Below are 25,270 nucleotides of genomic sequence, written 5' to 3'. Positions count from 1 at the left end.
CTGGTCAGACACTCAGAGGCACTAGTATGCATTCTGGTTTAGGGGACTCAATACTTTCACGAGGCATCGCTAAAATTCACTATGTGTAGCCCAGGAATGCAGACCTTCACCAGTTCACCCGTCCCACCAAGGTAAAACCTCTAAATAAAAACATTTGTGGACAACAGGAAACGCGGAAAAAAAAATTAAATAAGCAAAGAGAAAGCTATTTGTCAAAGATGTGAGAAAAAAAACACACAGTTATCCGATTTCACCAGCTAGACGCTCTGCTGTAAACAAATGTGTTTTACCTTGAGAGTAGACAACACCTCGTCTGTCTTTTCGTTGGGGCTTGTGGTTATGGAGTACCGGGGGTTGCGTTCTGGGTCAATCACCGTGTCACCTCTTTCCCAACGGATGATGATGGGCCATTCTCCTCTGGCTGTGCAGTTCAGCTCCTTCACGTGCCCCTTCTTGGCCATGGTGGTGTTGGGGTGACTGGTGATCATTGCTGGGACTAATGGAAGAGAGGAAATCGAGTGCAAGATGAAAGGAAGGTGTGGGCAAATGGGCAGAAGCAAAGGAAATCACTAAACAGATAGGGATGCTGGATGACAGTGAGAGATAAAAGAGGAACGAAAGAAAAGTCGAGAGTAAGTGGATACTAAGCAGAATTTAAGTGAAAAGAGAGACAGAAGTGAAGGAGCGGAGAGAGAGGTGGCAGAGAAAGGAGGAGCTCAGAGTAACAGAGTTCCAATGCATTAGAGCAATGAAGAGCTGTGGTCATTGAGGTAAAGTCAATAAACCTCCTTTCTCATTCTCCAATAGTTAACATAAGGGGAGTAAGTGAATGAAGAGGCAAAAACAATACACTCCACCTTTCGTGTACGATACACAAATCCCTCACATACTCAATCTTCTAAGTCCTACACGCGCACACACACACACACACACACACACACACACACACACGCAAACACACAGTATCGATCCGACGAAGGTTCTGCTGTTTTGTTTTCATCACTTATTCATCCCACTCGCCGTCTTTTCCGCTTTTCCCTCTTCTCCGCTGAGCGAAACAGACAGAATTGAGGGAGGCAGAGGAGGGGAACGGTTTAATCAATAACACTAACACGAGAAGGAGAAAGGAGTGCACCGGCGAGAGCGGGGCAGCCCCGTGGATAGAAAAACATGTTGAGAGCAGTAGATGCAGTTATCTGCACCTTGTTTTACTGGATTGTGTGCACGAGTGTCAAAAGCTGCCAGATATCAAGCTTAACGTCTCTCTTGCAAGAACAGCTGAATTGCGAGATCAATGCGCTGCAAGTTACGGAATACATTAGCCTTGGATGGTGCTGTACTTGACAGTAATAACCTTTGTTTTTTTGGATTTATGAGCGTGCGCACATATACTGTTTCCTTTTCATTTTTACACAGGGCTTGGAGGTTCCTGACAGGCAGAGCGGGATAGAGTCATTGATTACAGATAACGATCAAGCTCAAAGTCTTTTTGACTGTCTCAACACAGATCCCATGAGTCAAAAGATCAATGGCTCAGTTATCGTCCCACTTTCTATCGCAGGTTTGCAAACAAACTGATCTTCCCCCCCCCCCCCCCCTCTGCTAATCGTCACCTTTGCTTCATCAATCCGAAAGTACTGCGAGCTAATTTATTGGCTTGACGTGGTTAGTGAGTGCAAGGATGCTAATAAAGCAAAATCGGAGCGTTCTACATGTTCCATCTCCACTCCTACCTCATTTCCCCTGTGTGCGTTTGTATACTCACTCTTAACAGTGAGGACCATACTCTTGCTGATGTCGGAGCCCACGCCATTGGAGGCCTGACAGAGGTAGAAACCTCGATCTTCCTCCAGGACATGTCTGATCAGCAGGGAGCCATTAGTCATGATCTGAATGCGGCCAGTCAGAGGAACCGGGTGGTACTGCTGTGGGTTTCCAATCCCAGCTAGACAAAAAGGTGAGAGCCAAACGGGGAACGTTATTGTGAAGTATTTTTCAGATGAAAGTTGACAGAAGAATATGACACATGCACATCGGTGTGACAAGAGGTTTGTGTACCTAAAGCTCCTCTGGCGTGCTTCCACATGACCTTAGGAGGAGGGTATCCGTCAACAGAACAGTTCAAGATTGCCGATTTTCCATAGATGCCATCCTGGTTGTTGGGCTGCACAACAAATCGTGGAGGGACTGGAAAATCATGAAAAAAAATGTACTTCAGTACAAGTCAAAAGCCAGTTAATTTCAATTCAGGTGAGGGTCAAAACTTTTGACTTGAGTGTATTTGAGATTCTATGCGAGTCACATACACCATCATCTGCATTCATGTGCATAGGCTAAAAATAAAACTTGGCTATTTTCTTTTAACGTATTGCAAATTTCTCAGCTGCTTTCAGAGCTGAGAAGTGAGGATGAGTCAGTTGTTGCAGGCCTGTTTTTACTGTGATTACAAGCTGATTTCATCCATGTGCATGTATGTAGGACTGTTTAGATATATCAAAAGATTTTCCATGTTGCTCGGCTTACAACATGGATGGCCTTCGTCTGATCTGAAAGTGTAGCAGTTTAAAAGTGAATTCAAAACCTTGAAAACATGAGCTGTTTTAGATGACAGAAATCCTTATGCTGACTCTGTTCTAAGTATCGACGCGCTACACCTTGTTCTTGGAGGCTGAGATCACTCTGGCCACCATCTGTTGTAATGAATACATGAATGCTTGTAAGTGTAGTCTACTCCACTTCAAACATTTGAGCAATAATATTAGTATTTGGTGTAATATATGGCTCCATAAACTCAGAATATATGTGTGAAAGACATTAAGGCTAATGATTTAAAATAAAAAAACTATAATTTATTCCAGATTTATTGTTTCTTTTTATTTCATCATTTCTAAAAGGGAATTAGCAGTTGCTTTACATTGATTTTAAATACTTCCAACAAGATTTACAATTAATCTTTTTCACAACTAAAAGTGACTTTACAAGGTAAAAACTGTTTTATTACAGACACATCCACGTTAGAGATGTTAAGAATAATCTCTTATCAGCCACAGGGTGAATAGCTGTTTGCCTTTTTTTTATTTTATTTCCCAGCTCTCCTGAAGCTAACTTTTTAATTATAGCCAATATTTTTGTACTTCTAGCCCTCTCCTTTGCTTACCTGTAACTGTGAGCTGCCTCTCTGTGCTGACAGTAGCAGCGTCGTTGCTGGCGATGCAGGTGTAGTTGCCGTTGTGTTTGAGCGACACTTTGGAGATCTGCAGTGAACTCATGAACTCCTTTGTGTCGATGGTGATCCCCGAGGAGGGCACGATCTCCTGGCCGTCCTTACGCCAGGTGATTCGTATGGGCATGTCTCCAGATGACACCACGCAGGCGATGTACATCAATTTACCGATGGAGGTTGGGGGAAAGTCAAACGGCTGGATCAGCGGGGGAACTAAAAGGGTCAGAGACAGAATAAATGAAAGAGAAAAACCGAGGTAAAGGAATGAGAAGGGTGTAGTTGAAGAAAAAGAGGATGTGCAATAAAAAAGGAAAAAGTGCTTTAAAAGAAAATTAAAATAAAGCCCATAGAATCACTTATTTTCTTCTGACAACATCATTAATATGTCCTTCTCTGTTAATAAAGTAATCTAATACTAATGATGTTTTGTGTCCATCTTTTTGCCCTGACATCTTAAAGATTAAAAACTTCCATAGACAAAAGTTGGGCAACTAACCCACTACATCCTCCACAGTGGCCCTCACCAACTCCTCGACTCCAACCCACCCTGCCCTGCTCAAGCCAACCCATAATAGCTGCTCTAATTAGAGCACCATCCATAGGGGAGAAAAACCGTGTTGGCATGGATACCAGCTGAGGTGATGCTGATGATTTGAAGAGGGGGATGACGATGGGGGCCAGGAGGGGGTGGGGGCGAGGTTCTCTGTGTTTCAGCAGAGACATCTGGGAGATTTTATCTGGGCCTCATTAACATTCATCTAATTAAATCAGAGGCATGATGGGCACAAATTCAAATAAACACATACCTACATCAACAAACAGCAAGAGTGTGCATATGCACACACAAACAAGTGGTAGCCTGCGCCTAAACTTAACGTGCAGAGCAAAACAAGGAAGCAACAAAAATCTCACACGTCGAAGAGAACGAACACAACCCACACTCACACTTCATAACTTCCTGGAACAGACATGTTGTTCTGTTGCAGCTAAGGACAGCACGTAACATTAGGAAGAAAAAAAAAATATTCACAACACATACTTTTCATTTATACGAACGCGTGCAACGAGCGAGGAGCACACACTCGCAAAACTTATACAATAGAACTCCTGCTCTCTTTAATTGCCGAGGGGCTGAGAGCTTGCACTTGGCCTCTCTGCCCCCCCTAATCAGGGGTCATTAGAGGGAATGCACACAGCTTTCCCTTTTTCTTCTCATTCCGTTTCACTAAAACAGTCCTGCTTCCAACCATTCCAATAATCACTCTGTTTATGGCACTAAACCAAAGTAGATTAAAAAGGATCATAATTCCTCTTCACTGATTTGTTCTTTGTCACTGCTGTGAATGATAATCCCAACAACCAACCTGATTGACAAATCCTTGATAAAGCATTATGAAGTAGAAAGAACTTCAAGCATCCTGGAGCAGCACTGATTAACATATTCAAAGATGGCTTAACCTGAGACTGGGTTGAAGACAAGCACAGAACTGATTACAAGTTGCCTCAGAGCCAAAGACAAAAGTGCACCATAACATAAAAGGTGAATGAAAGGTTTCAGCAGGCGGATCTGAGACTGTTGATCGTTTATCAAGTGAACAAGATTGAAGGACAATAATGTTTTTTTTTCTAACTTCGCTCGGTGTTTCACTATGGGAATCGCATCCGCGTGACCCAACTATGAAAGCTCCAATGACATCACGTCTGTCCGCGACAGACAGACAGACAGGTTGAGCCGTGACCGTGGCTCACCGTGGCGTGACCGTCACCATCCAATATCACGGCCAACCTACCCCTCTTAACTCATTCTCGCTTTCTTCCCATTTGAGGAACTACAAAAAGCTCCCTCAGCACATTCAGGCTAGCTTGGCTGTGCTTAACCGTTCCGTAAAAGAAGACGTCGCTGAACAAGCATTTTATTTTATTTTTTTTCGTTTGAAGCAGCTATCGCGTCAAGGCGGGCTGCTTTTAGAGCTACTGTTTTAATTAACAGAGTAACTTGGCTAAGCTAACGCGTAAAGGCGGGCTTGGCAGCTGCTTAGCGGTACATCGCTAGCATAAACAGTTGGTAAAGTTCAGTTAGCGCGGCGAGCGGACTTTATCTTCAGCTTTATAGCTGACGTGTTACGACGAGCTTTCGGCATGGCTACGGCTCCCTCCCCCACCAAAGGGTCGGAACCGACGGTTAAAGAAGGTGTATCCCGCTCGTGCCCTGCGTCATGCGGGGCCTCTATTTCGGGCAGGGACCCGCACCCTATGTGCATCGTTTGTATGGGCGCTAAACACGCTCAGGCGTCGCTAGCTGACCCTCAGGGGTGCCAGCACTGCTCGTCGATGCCAGAAAAAAATCCTGGAAAGGCGGCTAAGAGTAGCTGTAGCTAACAGCCAGGACACGTGCCTCTCATAACCTTCAGCTGTTGCGGCGGGTGGAAAGCATGAACCGTGAGCCTCTAAGAGCTGGGCGGACATGATGGAGGAAGAGTCCTCGCCCATGCCCCCTCTGTTTGAGGGTCTCAAGGGGAGCGGGAAACTCGAAACGGGCTTGGAGGAAACGGAGGACAATAATGGATTTCATAGAGGAAAAAAAATGTTTTTTTGACAAGTCATTGGTGAAGGTAAAGTTAAATGAATAAACTCCAGAAAGCTGAAGCAAATTTGATGGGGATTTCTGTTCCATACGATGCAGTGTGAGGCTTTCAAGTGCTTAAAAATTACACATCAGTAATTATGTGTAGGCATTGTGTAAAATATTGTAAAACAAAACTATGCTATTAAATGTATGTATTACGTGTCATACATATATGACACGTCTTGCAAAATCCTATTTTTTAGCCCTTAAATAAAAATTTTAATTTGTTGTCCCCTCCCGGTGCTATGCAGATATATTTACATTCTTTTTGAGTCATAGTTTTCAGTCTGTTCATTTTTCTCCATTACATTTTCTTGTCTATTACATTAGTGCATTTGCTGTGGAAATGCTAAACAAGGGCATGGACTTCCGGCTAATCAGTTTTTGCGAATCTGCCTTTTTTTTTCTCTTGCAGTACTCTATACGCATTTATTGTCATTCTTGATGCTCCCATTAGATCACTCATCAACTATGTCGAGACTTTCTTTACTTCATTTAAGTACATATAAAATGCTGTAAGATTGCAAAGGTAAACTGTCTTTGTACTTATGATGGGATTTGTCACATTAAACTCATTGGACACACAGCTCTAGTAGCACACACATAGAAGTTGCAGCTAGAGTCACAATTATTCACACCGTTCCTAGAGAAAAAATTTTTTTTGAACAACTTAGAACTATCCTCACATGAAAGTATTCACCACTCATGAGTACGTCACTTAAAAGTTCCAATAATCGAATGTAGCAGATAATTCAACTTTCAATGACTGTCAGAATCAACCAAATCAAACATCTGATTAAAAATGAAGATGCTAACAAAAAGTTATTTAGGATGCTACCTAAATGTAGCAGAAAGAGTGTCTGGACAACAAAATATGGCACTTATGTGTGGCAGCACATTGCATTTTGCAAATGGTCTATCCGAACTCCAACTGGATCACGTGTTCGAGGAGAGATCGTGTACAACCGAGGACGTGTCCAGTTGTAGCGTTAGACAATGTTCCACACCTCCTTTCAGTAAGTCAGAACCTGTGAAACGGTTATGTTCAGTAGCGTCATGTCTGTAACTGACCTTTGACGGTGACATAAATGGTTTGTGTGATGAATAGCTGTGGCTGGATCAGCACGCTGCACACATAGGCGCCCTCGTCCATGCCTTTCTGAACGTCGCTGAGCTTAAGCGTCCCATTCTCAAACACCACCTGGAGAAGTATCATGAATGTATTAGCATGCACTAATGCATTATCAATACAGAGGGGCTAATTGTGAAGAGTATGTTTTTGGAGTGTAGGAAAAATAATTTTAAAAATCCCCTCATTTCTGTTGCGTGCGTCGCGTTTTACGAGTTTAAAGTGGACCTCACCTGACGATGGTTGTCAGGCAGCAGAATTCCCTCCTTGTACCAGTTAATCGAGTAATAAGGGTACCCAATTACTCTGCAGTTTATGAAAGTGTTTCTTCCTGCCACCGCTGTAATATTCTTCATAGGCCTAATCCTCGGAGGCCCTGATTTGGAGAAAGAGATAAATACAGATATGTGGGGAAAGAAAGAGAGGCACAATCAGAGAAAGAAAGAGGGGGGGAAAGAAGATCATTAGTTTATGGTGCCAATAGCAGGTCTTGGAATTTTAGGAATAATGCCGAAAGGGGAGGTGGAAAAGGAAGGGAGTTGGGGAGAGGGGAAAAAGACAGAAGTCAGAGAAAAAAAAGTATACAGAGATTTAGAAGGAGATAGAGGTTTAAGACATGATTTTCTGGTAAAATGGCATTTTAATTCTGCAGCTGTATCGGAATACCTGAAGGGTTATTCTAAAATATATCACATAAAATTGTTGAGATGTGCCTGTTCCTCTATATCTACATAGTTCAGAAGAAAGATTATCAATAAAGCTCTTATTTTTCTCATACTGGAGGGGAGAAGAGATTTTATTTAAAGCTCATTATCAACAAAAACAAAAAATGGAACTGACTGCATTAACAACAAAGAAAAAAAATCTAAGTGAATGTAGGAAAACTTGCATGTTTTTTCTTTTCTTTTTTTCCAAGTTTATTTAAATATTTCTGGATTATTTGAAGGGAGTGGATCTACATCTAAGCCTAAGAATAGCAGTCTGTTAATTTTTGCTGACAGGTGAGACACCTCCACAGCAACTGACAAAACAATTTTCAACATCTCAAATATTATTTTTTGTGATCCCTGTTTTCAATGCACTTTGTGTTTCTCTTGAAAATACCAAAGTATATTTTCTGTGCTGTTTTGTTGTCTATCTATGACTAATGTTATAAAAATACACAAGAATGAATTCTATGAAATTTGCTGGAGTCATCATCAAAGATTGTGTAGATCGAGTCACAAAATACTGTTGATAACTATCTACAATAGTAAAAAAAAAAAAAAAAAAGTGCCCAGGTTGGAAAAAAAATACATGTAATCTGTGTGTAATTTGACAGAAAACATTCAGCATTTTTGGAAGCAATTGAGAGCCATCTCTCAGTCATCCGTCACTTCGTCTTTGACCTTCTCACCATTGTTGATCTTGTTTTTGCTTCTTCCGACACCCTCTCCTATATCCCTGCCATCTTTTGGTCTCATATTTTTTCTCTCCCTTTCCTCCTTCTCTCAGCATGTTCTGATCTTTGAAGTCACAACTCTGACGAGTCAAAGATGTATTATTCAGGAGCTCCGTCACATATACGCATACACGCGCCCGTGCGAGCGCACACACTCGGGTTTAACATAAATATGTGTTCGGCTACGTCTACGTTTCTGTGAAACTTGGTTGCTCAGTGAAAAGGATACTTTGAATAAAGCACAATCATAGTGAGTAGGAAAGCAGATTAGCATGATTGGGCTTTGTGAAGTCTGGTCGGAAGTATGCGTGTCAATGTATGTGTGGCCGCGCCATTTCTGACAGTTTGTGTAGCATGGATGGCTAAAACTCTCTGGCACTGGAGCTCATTCTCACTTCAATAATCTTTCTGGCATGTTTGCTTAGAGCAGACTTGCGTGTCACAACTATACATCTCACCAAAAGGACCAAGAAAAGAGACAGAGAAATTGAGAGAGAGTCTGAGAGGGTGATACAGCTTTGTCCATTGGTGTCACTCTTTATCAGTGTCATCCCAGACAACAGTAACTTCACCCCTTCTGTCACCAGAGTTTACTATCAGCTGCTCCACTTATAAGAATCTGTCCTCTTTTAGTTGTTCTCTTGTTTCATTCAATTTTCCTCGAGTACTTAATCATTTGTTTCCTTCTCATCCTGGGTTTCATGAGTGAATTTTCGATAAAGGCTTCTTAAATTACTATGACTAGATGTATAGCTAATGTACAGTTTGCTTTTAACTCATTTGAAGAATATATATGTGAGTAGTATGTGTACATGTGCATAGTGTGTATGTAACATTTTCTCATGTTACACACACACACACACACAGTGTCATGTACTTTATTGAGGCATAATTGTGAAGCAAAATGACCGAGCACATTGTAAAAATATTTTTCACCGCAGCTAAAATTGCAAGTCCTTTGGGACTTTACCATATTTTCACACAACAAATTTCCACAAATTTTTGAAGTTCATAATTAGTTGATTCGATGTCAATGCATTCTCTTCCCTGAGCTATAAATATCTGTAGCTCCACCAGGATTATCATTGTCCTCTTGGCTGCTTCTGTGATCTGTGCTGTCGTTCCGTAGCTTCATTTCAGACACATACATTGGCCGTATGTGTCTGAAATGTAGCGTTTAAATCGGGCCTAAAAATCCAACCTGACCTGAGCCCATACACATTGTGTCCAAGCCTGACCCAACCCAACTAAATAACTCTAATCAGAGGCCTGAGACCAAAGGTAGTTTAAAATTAATCCTAATCTCTGATTTTGCACTCTGCTGGTTTGTTAATGTAACATCATTTTTAGCTTTCGTTTTGCATATTCCAGCTCAAATTTCTCACTTGTTGTGAATGCAGGGTGAACCAAGTGCAAATCTTCTGGGATATGTGATAGGGGCCCAACAGGATGAAGCCATGTGCGCATGTACAGGCTAAGAAACTTCTGCACCTTATTATCTTTCTTTCCTCACCAGGGTAACCAACTTTCTCTTCTATTTATACTATTATAAGCAGTTTAACACATCTTCATATTGTGCATTCTTGTTTAGATTTCTCTGTGTTGTATGCTTATTAAAAATGCACCAAAGAAGCCCCAGCTCGACCATCAACCATATAATTTTAACCCGACACGTACTGAATTTTGGCCTTAACTCCACTAAAAAGATTTGCAGTTCTGTCACTCTTTCCATTTTCAGATGTTGGACTAAATAGTGCTTCTATGGTTTAAAATGTTTGTTCAAACAGTTGTGGAGGTATCTTAGTTTGAATTGTGTATGCATCAACACTACTGTAACATAAATATGTTCAGAGGTTTTGATTATATATAAAAAATGACAAAGAAAAAATACATAAATATAATTTCCAGAAGAAACAAGAAATCAAATTTTAGAAAGATGGTAAAAATAAAAAGATGTAAAAACTAAAACTATATATAGGAGAAAAGGCAGACATACAGAGACAGAAATAGAATAATAGGAGGGTACAGTAGAGGTTATTGGTCAGGGTAGGGAGGGGGTCAGGCTATGGGAAGCCTCTGTATGACTGATATTGAAAAGTAGACAGGCACCTCTTACGTTTATGCGCGCTTGGTACTCAGCACTACCAGCCGAGTTTCGTGCGGCGCACCGATACACTCCTCCATCACGAATCTGCGGGCTGCTGACGTTGACGAAGCTAACGGTGCTCCCGTCGGAGAGCGTGTACTGGCTGGATCTCACTCGCGACAGATCCCGAGCCACGGGCTCATCGTCCAGGGTCCAGGTGATGGTAGGCGGAGGGGCTCCTTTGGCAGCACACATCAGGGAAAACGGCTCACCAGGGACCACCACTCGTTCGCTGAAGGAGGCGACAATACGGGGTGTACCATCTACGAAAAAAAATCATTAGGCAAAAAAATAAGAAATAGGAAATCACCCAACAGCGGATCTCAGTACTTTATTCCAGCTCCCATTTCTTCTAGGCCCTCATAAAACACTTTGCCTGAACCATCAAGCAATTAGAAGAAAGTGCTTTGTGCTGTATATTTCGTGACATTTACCCACCAGCTAAGCTCTTCTAGGACACTCTGTGGAAAGCCATGTGCAGTCCATATTTTTGTGGTTGTGTGGCACAGAAAGTAAAGCGTCCAGCAAGAGTTTAAGGCCAAACACAAAGTGGTTAAAGAAAACAATGGATGTGATTATGAACTCTTAAATTTTTTGAGGTTTTATTTAAAGTTCTTTTTCTTCTTTTACTCTGAGTTCAGCGTATAAAACAGCACCCCTATAAATCTTCAATAAAATAAAAGTAAAATACAAATTATTAATATGACAATAATGACAATTGTAACAGTGAGTTTGTTAAAAATAAATGGGGTTTTCCCCCATAGATAGATAAAAAACACAAATAAATGAGGTTTAATTTTTCAATATCTTATGTGAGTTTAGGTTACTGGAACATAAGCTGATCTTTTCATAAATCTTTACCAGAGATGCTGGTAAAGACGCTGGATGTTTTGAACAGCAAAAAAAGGATCCTTTTTCATTGATTTGTGCCTTCTCAAGTTAATAAATGAACATATTAGCAATCAACTGCATTAGACATTCACCTATAAAGCAAAAGCCCAACAATCTGTTCACCAACATTTTTGTCTAAATATGTTAAAATACTGCTGAACTCGTTCGGACTAAAAACAAACCCTTATTGCGACTTAATGCGAGTAAGATTACAGAACTGACAGAAAATAGTTAATATTAGCCCCTTTTTAATTTAATTTTTTTTTTTTTACCTTCCAGCAGTATGATGGAGAAGTCCTGGGCAGTCTGGCCCTTTCGTGAGGCAAAGCACTGGTAAGCTCCAGAATGTCTTTTTTGTGCAGCAGAGATGAAGAGTGTCTCATTGTGTGCTCCTTGGATGGAAAAGTGCTGATCAGGCATCACAGGTTCTGTGTTACGGTACCAGGAAACAGTAAAGTGGGGGGAACCCTGGACGGCACAGGAGAGGATTACTGTACTGCTGATCCCCGTCTTGAGGTTCTTTGGAGACAAAGTGACCCGCAGTGGTTCTAGAGATGAGGGGGAAAAAAAATAGAAGACAATAGCGTAGATGGAGGCAAGTAAGTACCTACATATTGAAGGAACAAAAGTTGGTATATGTCAGCATCCCAGGCACAGGATGGAAATTTTCTTATGAGCTACACTGTGCTGGCTAAGCAACACAAATCATATTTTGGTGTGTATTTCTTGTCTATGTTTCAGTTCCTGTGTCTGTCTGCATGTGTGTGTGTGTGTGTGTGTGTGTGTTTGTGTGTGATTGAGATTGTGTGCTGAGCAGCAAGGAAAAACCCGAGACAGGAAGACAGAGAGGGAAAAAAAATGTCAGTGAGCAATAAAGCAGCTGGTGTGATGAGCTGGGAGCTGCTGGATGTGTGTGAGAGCATGCGTGTCTGTGTGTCACTGCATCTGCATGGGTAAGATGTTTGTTTGTTTGTTTGTTTTTTTTACAGAATGAGTGCAAGTATCTGTGACTCAAAGCCTGAATGTCCTTCCATATATGATCTGTCACTTAAGGTTTGCACTAAAATGTGGTCACTCTGCTCCAAAAACGTGTATAAAATACAAAAATAAGAAGTGAATTTTGAGCAATTGTGGGGTGTGGGACTTGCTGACTGGCTTGCTTTAATCCTAAATAAAACAAAAAGAGTCCCAAACAATAAGTCTAATTTTAGGAGCTTTAAGTTTATATAGTTTTACCCAAGCCTTAGAATGAGACTAAAGTCAAAATAGTCTTAAGACATATCTACCTACCTATAACATTGAGATGACCCGTCACCTCTTTGGAGCCAAAGCTGTTTGTGACTTCACAAATGTAGTTGCCACTGTCCTCAAGTCTTAAGTCGGAGATAGTGAGGCCAGTGATGCGGCGCGTCCAGCGAGAGTCAGCTGGCAGTGGTCGACCATCCTTCAACCATCGGATGGTGGGATTTGGATATCCAGAGGCAATGCAGGGCAGCTCCACGCTGTGTCCAACCTGCATCTCACCAGACTGGAAACTATCCAGCACAGATGGGGGGGACTCCTTAGGGTCTAAAGGTGATCACAGAAATATGATTTTGATTCAGATTAATGCACTCGTCAAAACATTCTGAGAGACCAAAAGTCAAAAGTAAAATGAAAAGGAAAACGAGTTTCTTTACCTACCCTTTACAGAGAGCCTGGCTCCATTACTCTGGCGGGTCTCTCCACTGTACTTGTGCTTTGTGATGCAGCGGTAGGTGGACAAAGCATCTTCCTTCTGCACTTCTGAGATGTATAAAGCGCCAAATGAGGTCAGGAAGAAACGATTACCTGTAAAAGAGTGGAGAAGTACAGGCTGGTCATTTTGGTGTACTGTCAAAGGTAATTCCTGCATGCAGTGTGCCCTGTGTCACTCCTTTGACCTGTAAACCATGGAGACATACAAACACTTCAGTGATGAAACCCATTCTGCAAAAAAATGCCTTCTGTGTCGTTGCTTATAAAAACATATAAAAGCTAAAGAATATTGAGGATAACTGATCTAGAGGGATGAAAAGCTAGATTTTTTTCACATACAGATTTCACAAAAGAAATGTTTAAAAGCATCTGTAATTGAAGAAACATTATATTGAGGTAATTTATAGGATTTTTCACACTCTTCTCAGTATACTTGAACAGGAGTCCTTATATCCAGGCATCAAGGGTCAGTGTCCTGCAGCTTTTAGTTGTGTCCCTGGTCCAGCCTCCTCAGTATGCAGTGAGGTTCTCCAGAGTCCTGCTAATAACATCAGTATGCGACGTAGGTGTGTTGAAGCACAAACGCATCTAAACGTTGCAGGACGCTGGGTTTCAAAGCCTAGATTTAAAGACCCCTGCACTAGGAGGTGGTTGTTTCATGTCAAAGAAGCATTGAAAAGGCTTGCTTTGTTGTTTGACATTAAAGTTTTCAAAAATGATCTTAAAGAATAAGAATTCCAGATGAAGTTATTCTGTTGAAGTCTACAATTTAAACGTTCAGCCTAAGATGATCAAATGCTGCCCAGACCCCTTGAAAGCCTGTAGCTCTCCAGTTTGGCACGGAATAAGAAGTTTTGAATCAGACACTAAGCTTAGCGTCATTAGCCACCTTAGGTGTGGAACAAGGGTTGTTGAGGCTTCCCACTGTGTCTTCTGTAGTTTTTGACAAAGAAAATCAAACTAAATAGTTTTAAATACCACACAAGCACACACACAGGTTATTATTTCTACGCTTATTAGGCTTCCTTTCATTTTTGTCACCGTGTTTATGCCTGACCTATCCAATTTGTTGGAAAAAGTCGGCCGTAAAAGTTGAGAATTGATAAAACACATGCTAACGGACATCAGAGTGGTTGTGAATGATCCTCTGCATGCATCTGTGAGTATTTTTACAGTTACTTTTTCCTTAATGGCATACATGACTGTCAGCCAGAGCACTTACAATCATAAAGTTCACACACATGTGTTTTCATGTGAGTCAGACTGTTGTGCTGAGTGCTAAGCAACGTAAGCTGTAATTTCAAAGCCTACCCTTTTGTTCCAACCTGGGTATTATGCCTTACAGGATAATATGCACTTGGTGAGCGGAGCCCTGTGTAACACATTGCTACACCCTTGTCACAACATGCCTGAAGAAAGAAAGACGGAGCACGAAGGGGGTGATTGGGGAGGAGGGGAGCGAGAAATCCAGAGAATATTACAAATGAAGACAAAGTAAAGCAGCACAGAGGACATAAATGAAAATAGGCTTGTCAAGAGACAATGTGAAGGAAACTTACTCCACCACTTATCCATCAGTTTTATTCTCCTCTCAGTGTTTTTATCAATACAAAACCAAAATAAGTGGGGAAAAAAAAATCTGCATCAGGAATCTTACACATTTACGACCAGTCAATTCAAGACATGGTACCCACAACAAAGGTCACAAAAGTTTTACTTTGATTAGTTTATTGAATTATCATTTTGTGATCAAACCCTAATTTACTATCCCAAACTAATATCACAAATTAAGCACAACATATAATTTTTTTTTTTTTTTTTTTTTAAATGGGTCGACACTTAAGAGATTTCTATCAAGATCCTGTAGCAAGTCACATTAAAGACCTGTTGTCATAACATTCTACACTTTTCTTCGACTCCCGAGAATTAGAACCAAATACGGAGAAGCAGCATTAAGTTTTTATGCTCCTCTGATCTGGAACAAACATTCAGAAAACTGCAGAACTGCTGAAACACCAAGTACCTAGCACATTTGGTTAAAGCCGTTTCCTGCGCCTCTCACTTTCTGGCTGGAATCTTGACCAGTCATATTATAAGATGGTTGGATATCATCAATTGGTTGGTTTCCTGACACGGATCAGGCTTTGTATAAGAGTTCATGTTTATACAATAGGATCGATATCTGTGCCATTCCAGTTTGGCATGAACCCGTTTTATTTGTTTCAAAACCATTTTTCGATGTGCGTTTGGAATAATTTTTCTGTTCAAACATTTATTTGCATCCATGTGATGCAAACTATGGCCATTGAAATAAATTGGTCAGGATGTTCAGGAACATCTTTGGAACCATGTTGACCAAAACCCGTCATAAACCAGGAACGTCTGGAACATGTTTAACATTAACATGGACTCAACGAGTGTCAGGACCAGCAAAAAAAAAAAGACATCTTCAAGCTCGACCGAAAGATCGACACCCTAAAAGTCTTCTGGAGAAAAGTTTTATGTTCAGTTAAGGAACACATTGATCTATTTGGAAATAACAAAAATAATATTTGAAGGAGTCGAGGTCTGTCAAACACTTGCCCGGCTTTTAAACGTGGCGGTGGTAACACGGTGACGACGGCCTGCTTTGCATCCAGTGGCATCGGTCCACTGCAAAAAGTAAATGATGAAGATGGATGACTACCTGCACTTTCTTAAGCTTCACCTCAAATCAACGACTGAACAGTTTATTTACTGTTTACTTAAAAGATTACAGTTCTGTTTTTGACATAACCAGAGTTTTGTTAAACGGGTTACAGACTTTAAATTAACAGGAAGTGAGCTCCGAACTGCAGATCCTTTCACAGACAGAGCACTTTGAGCAAAAGTGGTTCTATGAAAGGAAACCTTACGATTTCAATTTAAAGATCTGCTGTCACCCTGCAATCTCTGTATACAATCGCTTAAAGGTGTAGGTGCAAATCTGTTTAAACACTTAAAAATCAATGATACTTGGAGTTGAAGAGTTGATACAACAGGACAAGGTTTCCAAATACAGACAAAAACTGGATTAAGCCAGGTAAGTTTCTAGTGTGAACCCAACCTCAGCTGCATTACAAACTTGCTGGTGTCAGGGAACTTACTGAGTTCCCTGATAGGCTTACTGAGAAGACTATATTCAATAAAAACAAAATATGTCATCGTCTATATAAATAAACCTTGATTCATAGATTTCCATAATTTCTTGCCCCATGTCTGTTCCCATTTGTGGTCTTTTGGTTTTCTGGCCCTCCCTCATTCTGCATTTTTTTTTTTTTTTTTTTTTAGGCACAGCTTGTATTTAATTTCTAGTCACCGCCTATCCTCCTGCTGTCTACAGAGATGAGACACACCTAAAAACAGTGGAGAGGGTGCAGGCAGGGACGAAGGGAGGCAGCAGTGAAGAGGAAGGGTCTGAGGGCCTACAGGGAGGAGGATGGCAGATGGAGATTGATGGAGGGAGAGATGAGAAGATAAAGAGAAACATGCCGCTGGGAGTGACAGAGGAGGGAGTGAGAGTGATGAGGGGCCTACAGGCCTGAGAGCTGTACACAGCTAAAAACAATTCTACGTCTTTCTCCATCTCGCCCTCCGCTCGCAAACCTCTCCTCGTGGGAGAGATCAATTCTCGTCTAGTCTGCCTACGCCTCCAGGAGTAGGCTGCTGTGGTTGAGTGTGTGTTTGTATGTGTTCCTGCATGTGTTTTTGTGTTTATTTTATTTATTTTGCTGTCGGAGGAAGGATGGGAATTTTGAAGTCTATCTCACACCCATGGGAGTTGCACAATCACTTCACTTCCTCCTTATTTTTTATTTTTTCAAAAATATTTTCAGTTCCTTTAGTTCCCTTTTCGATTCTGCGTGCCGCCCTACAGCCCTCCTTCTGCCCTTTACCCATTTCCACACCCCCACCCCAACATTTACAGTGCTCTTCTTCCCCATCTTTCACGGGGGCTGGGGGTCTGTGAGTAATGGAATCAGTTCAGCTGATCTGCCTGAGGCAGGAAGTCATGCCAGGAGCAGGAGCCTCGGCTCGATCTTTGCACATTTTCTGGAAATCCACAGACATACATGAAAAATAACGAGACAGAGGAACAGGAATGGAGAAGAAAGGATCATTGGGCCCTGGAGTATCAATTGTCTTCCACAAAGTTTCTCCAGAGAGGACACTGCTCATCCTAAATATTGAGAGGTGATTAAGAAAAGTGCCGCTAAATGTGCACTGTGTACGGCTGCAATTATTTATTTATTTATTTATTTATTTATTTTTACAAATTATTGTTAAGTAGGATAAATAAAAATAGAAGTAATAGAAGGGGCCAGAAAGAAAAAGAAAAATCTTTAAAGAAATGTATTCACCAGGAAGAATGGACAAACCCCCAGATAAGAAAACTGTGCATATTTTAAAACGTTAACTAGACGTAAGGTAAAGACGGAAATGGATAAGAACAGAAGATGTACGCAGGAAACAGTCATTCAGTGGCGAACTGAGCTGAAAAGGAAATGGCGTAAGTACCGGGGGATTGTTCTTGGTGCTGCCATGCAAATGAGAGCGGCGCTGCAGCTATGCTAACTAACAGCAATTCACACTGTTGGACTCATCACTTATTAATGCTCCACAGCTCTCCCCTCTCTTCTCTCCCCCCCCACTTTCCTCCCATCTCTTTCTCTTTACCCATTCTCCCTCTCTCGTGCTCTCGCCAGGATCTCTCTTTTTTGTTCGCTCTTTCGCTCGCTGTTGCTAGGGCCTGGGCACTCACGTGACAGCAGCTGGGTAGGGGGCGCTGCAGTGGCACACGACAACGAGGGCGAGTGTGCATTTTTATGCACTTAGTGCGCATGCACGTGTGTGCGGCAGAGTAACCTTCATTAGAGGTAAAAAAGAAGAAAAAAAAAAGAGAGGAATCAGCCATTTAAATGAAGGCGATGTAAATCAGAGGAGAGGAACTGCTGAATGGATCTGTAACTGATTCGCGTGCCCAGACCTTAGGCCACGGATGGGGCTTGCTGCATCACTCGTTGCGTAGTGCCACTTTGTTTTTGCACTCTTGACTTCTAAAACGCGTCCTGGAGATCGCCATTTGTGTTACTTTCAAAGTTTGCCTTTCATAGTTCGGCGCCAGAGTGACCACGGGTGCTGTGCTGTGCTGTGCTGTGCAGTGCAGGCCAGCAGTCGCACAAATGGACTTCTCACAAATGCGCACAGACTCAAACGCACACAACGTGTCTTACAAGCTACACGCTTGTACTCCCACTGTTTCACAATCCACATTTAGAGTGTGCACCTAACAAACTGTGAGCCGAGCATTTTCACTACAGAGATGACACAGCAATGGGAAGACAGTGGAGTACACCTACGCATCCCTTATTTATTCGCCTGATTTGTCCTGTTTTTTTTTTTTTTTGTTTGTTTGTTTCATTTTGTTTTTCTCTTTTCCCGTTTCCACATTTTTCATTACAGATATAATCTTACCAAGTAGGCTCCCTACCAGACATAGAATGTAAATTATCAAATATCTTGGCGGTCCTTATCAAAGATGCATGCCTGTATTGACATTTATGCTGTTAGCGAATCATTAAAACTGTGTTAGCAGATGAAGTGGATCGTTGGTGCATACTTTTTTCTAATAAAGGCTGTCAGGAAAACATTTAACACTGAGAGGCAAAGAATACTGTGTAGCATAACTCCAGCACTTGAACAAGTATATATAGCTTACAGCAATTTAACAGTAATAAGCAGGAGCAGGTTTGCATCAAACCAATAAAGTGAGTGAAGTAGAAAGTTTGGCTTGAGATGCACCAATTCAGATGCCATTGACCACTGGAAATAGCCATTTGTTCTTGATCGTAGATGTTGCTTGATTGGTGCTAAGAAGGTCAAATACTGAAAAATCATATTGTTTTCCTTATTCATTACACTTTTAGAAACATGTCAAACATCCCTGTGTATTTTATGCACTTTTACATATTCATAAAAATCCGATCAAGCTTAAGAATTTGATGCATACATGGAAATACAATTATAATTAAATTATGTTTAAGGTAATATTTTAATTGCAGCAACATGTTTCTTCTGACTGGAAGTAATAGCATTGGTTTGGAGCCCAACTTCACTTGAATCTGACATAAAGCATAACCTGGTTTAGGGCTCATCACTAAAGATGCATTTATTGTTGGTAGAAAATGTCTTAGTGTTGCATTTTCAGGTTTGCTGCTTACAACTTCAACTGAAACTTATTTCTTTTAAAATTGCCAAAACTTACATGGCTTTAGACGTGATAGCAGGAATAAGATCAAGTTAAAATTACTGCTGCATCTTTATTTTAAAACCATTTTTCAAAAATGTGTGCCTACATTTTACAAAAATCTACAGAACATTATGTGCACTTATCAGTACATGAACAATATTTATTCTACTTAAAAATCAACAAAAAAACAAACAAACTGCAAAGCCAATATCAATTCATTACATAATCTTTAAAAATATTTGAATCACAAATCAAGAGCCGTTATTTGTTAAAAATCGTAATATTCAATGTCTCTGCACTGCGTTGGAATATCCTTTTCTGCCGAACATTTCAGAAGTTGGGTGGATTGTCTGACAGAGTAATAAGAATATATTCTTATGTGGTTGAATTTATGACTCATTTAGATTTTTCCCTTTCTAAAACAAGATTTTAAAAGTCACATACTTTATATTACAAACTGACAAGAGAGGCCTTGAGAGAATCAAGCAACATGAGCGATTTAAACATGACTGTTATGCCACTTTAATGTCACGTGTGTTGAGATTTGCCTGCAAAAATATATTAATTTTCCAAGCAGCCATTCTTCAGCTGTAAAACAGTGAATAAGGAAGAGGCTTTCAAATAAAGTCAGACAAGATCCCTGCACCTCTACTTTCTGGAAGGACTTCATTTCTTTCCATAGCTAATTTATTTCATAATTACCAAGGGCCTATTATGGTTGATTTGAAAGATGCGCTGGGAAAGCTTACTAAAAGCTATTTCATTTGAGCTCCTAATACTGCGTCTAAACTACCTCCTTGTGTTATGCATTACAGCAGACGCCGATTAGATATTATTGCACATCAGTCAGTGCTCGTCTTCATTTAGCCCAGGATATTTGCAGACATTTTGAATTCCTTTTGACCCATTTGTCCTATCTAGCCTAGACAAAGATGTTGAAAGTCAAGCCAAAATTTCAACCACGTTTTGACGACAGATGACTTTACGCCTTTGGTCAAAATGTCATGTTTTTAAAGAGGAGGCTATGTAGAGGTTTTTGGAAGCGGGGAGAAATGCCACCACCTATCAGCTGGGACAATAGCTGATTACAATGGACACTGATTACTAATATTTGTCATACACTGATTACAATATATGACGACTGCAGAAACACAAAAACTCACCAAGTATTTTTGCCTAGTATTTAGTGCAAATATGTTAGTACACAAAAGACAAAATTAACTTTCAAGTATTTTTTCAGCAAGATACAAGAGCTTTTTTTAGGTCAATAATTCCTTAACATTTATTCCATTAGCAGATTATTTGACTTGTAACAAGACCTTTTTTTCCTGTTACAAACATTGTTGACCAAAGAGTTTAAAGCCACTTTCAAATGTCCTTTTGATTCACTATCTGCCCTTTCTTACATCCTGTGTCGCATGAAAATTTAGACAAAGAAAGAAATGACCAGATATTGCCACAAACGCTTTGGGTTGTCATGTCTGTAGCTTAGAAATAACTGAGCTGATTATCTCACATGAAGCATCAGTAATGGCAAATGGTGAAAACTAATCTGGATAATAAGATGAAAATGGTAGACAATTTTTTTCTTCCTTTCAATGCATTAAATACATTGGGACATCCAGCGTGAAGACCGAGGCTCAAATCTCAGTTAAGGGAAAAGCCATCTTATGCTCAAGTTAATGGCGCAAGTTTATAGACCATGTCTCTTTGGTTCCACCATTTCAGCCACATTCTCTGAAGGCGTCCACAGGCTGCGATCACACCAGATCAACTCAACTGGTATGACTACAAAATTATCTATGTTTAGGAGACTTTGGTTGCATATTAATCTGAAAGGGGGTTACACTGCTTTCTGGGCAGAAAGCAGTGTAACCAGTTCTTCTTTAGATATGCCCAATATTGTTTGACTGTGTATTCTTAAGTTGCATTAAATGAAATGAAATCAGCTGTCATTTTCAACTGACACGTTTGCATTGATGAGGGAAATAGTATTTATCTGTGTATTAAGCATGAAGTGAGTGCAAAATACCTGTGGAGAAGTGCATGCATGCATCTGTGGAGGATAAAGATTGGATTGTAATAAAATGTCCCCATCCTCCTAAATCCCCCTGCTGCCCTCTGCCCCCMCCTGCCATATTAACACACCCATTACAAGGGCAGATGAATGAAAATGAACAGAGCTGTGGCGTGATTCCCTGAGTGTCAAATCAATACGGCTCCCCTTCTTTCTCTCTTCCTCCGTCACCCTCCCAGCCCCCCCTTCATCTTTTTTTCTCTGCTGCCATCATTTTCCTATTCTCCTCTCCTCTGTTGGGTCTGAAGAATTGGCATGTGTTTGACAAAGGGAAATCTACAGCTAGCGACAATAGGCGCTCTCCCTGTTTGAGCCCCTTACCCCCCCGCACCACCTTCCCTGGTTTCGCTCTCATATGAAATGAATGATGCTTGCCTCTATTTCCTCTCTATTCACATTCAAAGCAGCTAGAAATAGTGAAGTGCTTCTGAGAACGAACCTGATACAGAAAGAGCCACAAGGACGCCGTATTACCGGCGCTTTCTTTAACTCAATCAGAGACCAGAACCTTGCGAAAGGACCAGTAAGAGGTTAAGTCAAAATAATAAAAGAAGGTTAATAAAGGAAAAATATGTGAATTTTATCGACTCATTCTTTCCGTCTCCTTCCATGAGTCCGGGATTGAGGCAGAATGGTTTCTAAAGAAAAGGCAGACAGACTCCTACTACATTCTTATCTTTAAACAAGTGTTAGAGTTTTCAACTCCCAACCCTTGACCTTTTCATCTGCCAGCTCAGTTACATCTGTTTTCCAGGTTTAGTTCGAATCCGTGATCTAAGGATGGGCATGGTGAGGGCCAATGCAACCATTAAAAAATAAAACATAAATAAAAAATACTTCACTGTCAGTTCCAGCTGCTGCCCTCCCCAACACCACCAAGTATCCTCTTCCTTTGTCTTTTACTCTTTCCGAGTATCTGTTTCCTTGGTTTCTCCATTTCTCTCATTTGCTGCTGCAACTCTGGATCTGTTTCTATATCGGTTGTTAGAAGGTGACACCCCACACACCCACACACCCCTCAACTCATGCCTAAGTGTGGAGGGCTTGAAAAGGAAGAGCAAGAAGCAAAACAAATAAAGTGTATATGTACTAGTCCAAATGAAAAGATGTTTGTCTCAGTCCACCACTCTTGCTCCAGGGAAGGCCTCTAAAAAACTAAAACAACCTTAATCTGTTTGGCCATATACATATATAAATATGCAAGAGGCAGTGATGTATGTTGTAAAAAATTTAAGAAAAGTTAAAAAAGGAGGTGAAATAACATAAAATGACATAATTGTTATACACTGCAGTTTTCCAAAATTGGTACCTTTCCATAATATCACACAGACAGAAGTCAGACTAGTTACATGTAACACTCCTTGCAAAATTCACATCACATCAACAAAAAGTTAAATGTACTTTATTGTCTTTTTATGCAAGAGGTCAAAATAAAAAAGTGCCTACTTGTGAAGTGAAAGAAAAGTGATAAATGTTTTACAAATGTGTTCGTTTGTATTAAACCCTGTGATGAAACCAGACTTCACTCCAGCGACAGCTGCACGTCTTTTGAAGGGTATTTATTTATCTACCAGGTTTGCCTAATTCAACCATTCCAAGCTCTGGCTGTAGGTCTGCGGTCATTGACGTGATAATGAACTTTCGCCTCAGTCTCAAATCATTTCCACCCTCTGACAGGCTTTTTTCCAGTTTTCTTTGTATTTAGCCCCAGCCATCTTCCCATCTGCCTCTGCTGAAGAAAATTATTCCCACAGCATGACACAGCCACCACAGTTTTTCTCTGTGGGGAATTCGCTGCGACTTCCATCTGCACAACAGATTCTCCCACATAAGCCACGGACCCCTGCATCCACATGAACCTCATGTTACCTTCTCTGATTGGTCTGTCAGTCAGGGTGTCTTGGTTTGCAGATGTCCCATATTCTTTCCATTTTCAAAAGATCTATTAAACAGTATCCATTATGTGTTCAATACAAGGGATATGCTTTGACTCATTTTTGCTTGCAATTACTCAACAACCAATCTGCTGTGCTCCTTGGTCTGAACAAAATGTTGGTTAATGACTCGCATGCACTGAATCAACCTTTGTTAGAAATACCATAAATATGCAAACTGCAAGATGGCAGAGCTTGCTTGCCTGACAAGTGGAGTTAAAAGGTGCACCATAACATAAAATGACACATCATGTCATTTTGATTAGCTTTCTGTGTGTCTACACAAAATGCTTTCAGCTAAATGTACATTTAATTCATTTTGGTCGCTAGCAATAGCAAATAAACACCGACTTCTGATCTGTCAACTTGTGTCTCTGGTTTTTTAAATATTTATTCCTGTCAATAATAGACGTAGACATGCTCGACAGTCACGAGAAGGCTAACAGGGCATCTCTAAGACCATGATGCATGAGCTAATTAAACTTTGCTAGAATGTCTTATTTCCGAAACACAAAAACAACACAACGAAAACCCAGAATTTACACGTAGATCTGCTTAGTTTCATTGTCATCCATCACAAAGGAACTAGCATGAAAAACCAGGAAAAAGATGAATTGTGGATGTTATTCAAAAGTGGCACTTAAAACCCGCTCTTTGAGCTCTGGAACTTGACTCCACTTTGATTTGTTGTGTACATGCCTGTGTGTACATGAGAAGGAGCGTGTGCTGACACATGTGATAAACTCTCACACAAATCAATAAAGCCTTGCCCTTTGTGAAGCCGTGTTCTCCTCGGTGGGAGTACTACAGTCCCTCAGGATGTAAGCACCACCCCTGTGACATATTCTGAATCTCAGAGAGCAGCAGGGTCACTGGGGAGCAAAGCCTGTGCACGAATGAGTGCACCTTACACAGTAAGACATATGAGGGGTGGGGGGGGAGGGTTTACGCTCTCCATCGCATTCCTACGAAGGCTCCGCTTGTTTGCCGGGCCACTTTCATAATGTTCCCTCAACACTGTTGCTGGGCATCTTGGCGACACAGACCCAAAAGAGGATGAGGAGGAGGAGGAGCCTGCACACGAGAAGGAAATGAGGGGTGACTGGAAGCAAATAAGCTGCAGAGACAGATGTTGCAGATTGGAGCGCAGGAGTGGTGACATTCTTAAAAGTGGGTCCCCCAGACGTTGTGGGGAGGCCTGAGGGGCCTGGAGTGCCTGAGGTACATTCTTGGAAAAGGAAAGGAGGAGGGTCATCACAGCAGAACAAGCAGCCATCTCTGCACGAGTGTCTTTCTGTCTCTTCTGCCTCACTGCCCTCCTACACTCTGTCCCACTTTAGCCCAATGTCACTGCCCGAGCAAGGGGGAGGGTGAACGTAAAAAAAAAAAAAATGCTGGAGCAAGAGATGGAGCACGAAAGAGGATAAGTCAAGACAAACATATGGGAAGAATACAAAGAAAATAAAGGGCAAAAAGGAAATTACTGAAATAAAAATGTAACAGTGAAAAAGGATGAGGGGGACACAGATCCTCCAGCCAAAGGTCCATCACACTCTTAAGTACCCAGATTTCTTTCCCTCAGATCTCTTTTTGTCTGCCCGTCACACAAACATATCGCTCTCAAGAATTATGTAGTTACACAAGCAGTCAAGCACGCAGTCCCCAGTGCAAATACACCTTTGTGCAGATAGCCAGCACACTTGGACATGCTCACGCATGCACGCGCACACACACACACACACACACACACACACACACACACACACACACACACACACACACACACACACACACACAC

The 25,270-nt window shown here is 41.1% G+C and overlaps 1 protein-coding gene across 2 annotated transcripts in view; it reads right to left on the bottom strand.

The window, feature by feature from the left end:
• dscaml1 (Down syndrome cell adhesion molecule like 1) overlaps positions 1–25,270 on the bottom strand; it is a 114,086-nt gene that overhangs the window by 32,827 nt on the left and 55,989 nt on the right. For both annotated transcript variants that reach the window (XM_008425715.2, XM_008425714.2), the window contains exons 4-13: positions 13,140–13,286; positions 12,747–13,025; positions 11,729–12,004; positions 10,529–10,828; positions 7,212–7,354; positions 6,921–7,050; positions 3,158–3,436; positions 2,059–2,187; positions 1,766–1,945; positions 291–496 (exon numbers count right to left, since the gene is read on the bottom strand). In XM_008425715.2, coding sequence (XP_008423937.1) covers positions 291–496; positions 1,766–1,945; positions 2,059–2,187; positions 3,158–3,436; positions 6,921–7,050; positions 7,212–7,354; positions 10,529–10,828; positions 11,729–12,004; positions 12,747–13,025; positions 13,140–13,286 — 2,069 coding nt within the window. The remainder of the gene's footprint in view (positions 1–290; positions 497–1,765; positions 1,946–2,058; positions 2,188–3,157; positions 3,437–6,920; positions 7,051–7,211; positions 7,355–10,528; positions 10,829–11,728; positions 12,005–12,746; positions 13,026–13,139; positions 13,287–25,270) is intronic.

The sequence above is a fragment of the Poecilia reticulata genome, linkage group LG13 (genome assembly GCF_000633615.1).
Source record: "Poecilia reticulata strain Guanapo linkage group LG13, Guppy_female_1.0+MT, whole genome shotgun sequence".
Classification (NCBI taxonomy): domain Eukaryota; kingdom Metazoa; phylum Chordata; class Actinopteri; order Cyprinodontiformes; family Poeciliidae; genus Poecilia; species Poecilia reticulata.
The sequence above is the reverse complement of the archived record's forward strand: the minus strand, read 5'-3'. Positions and strand labels throughout refer to the sequence as shown.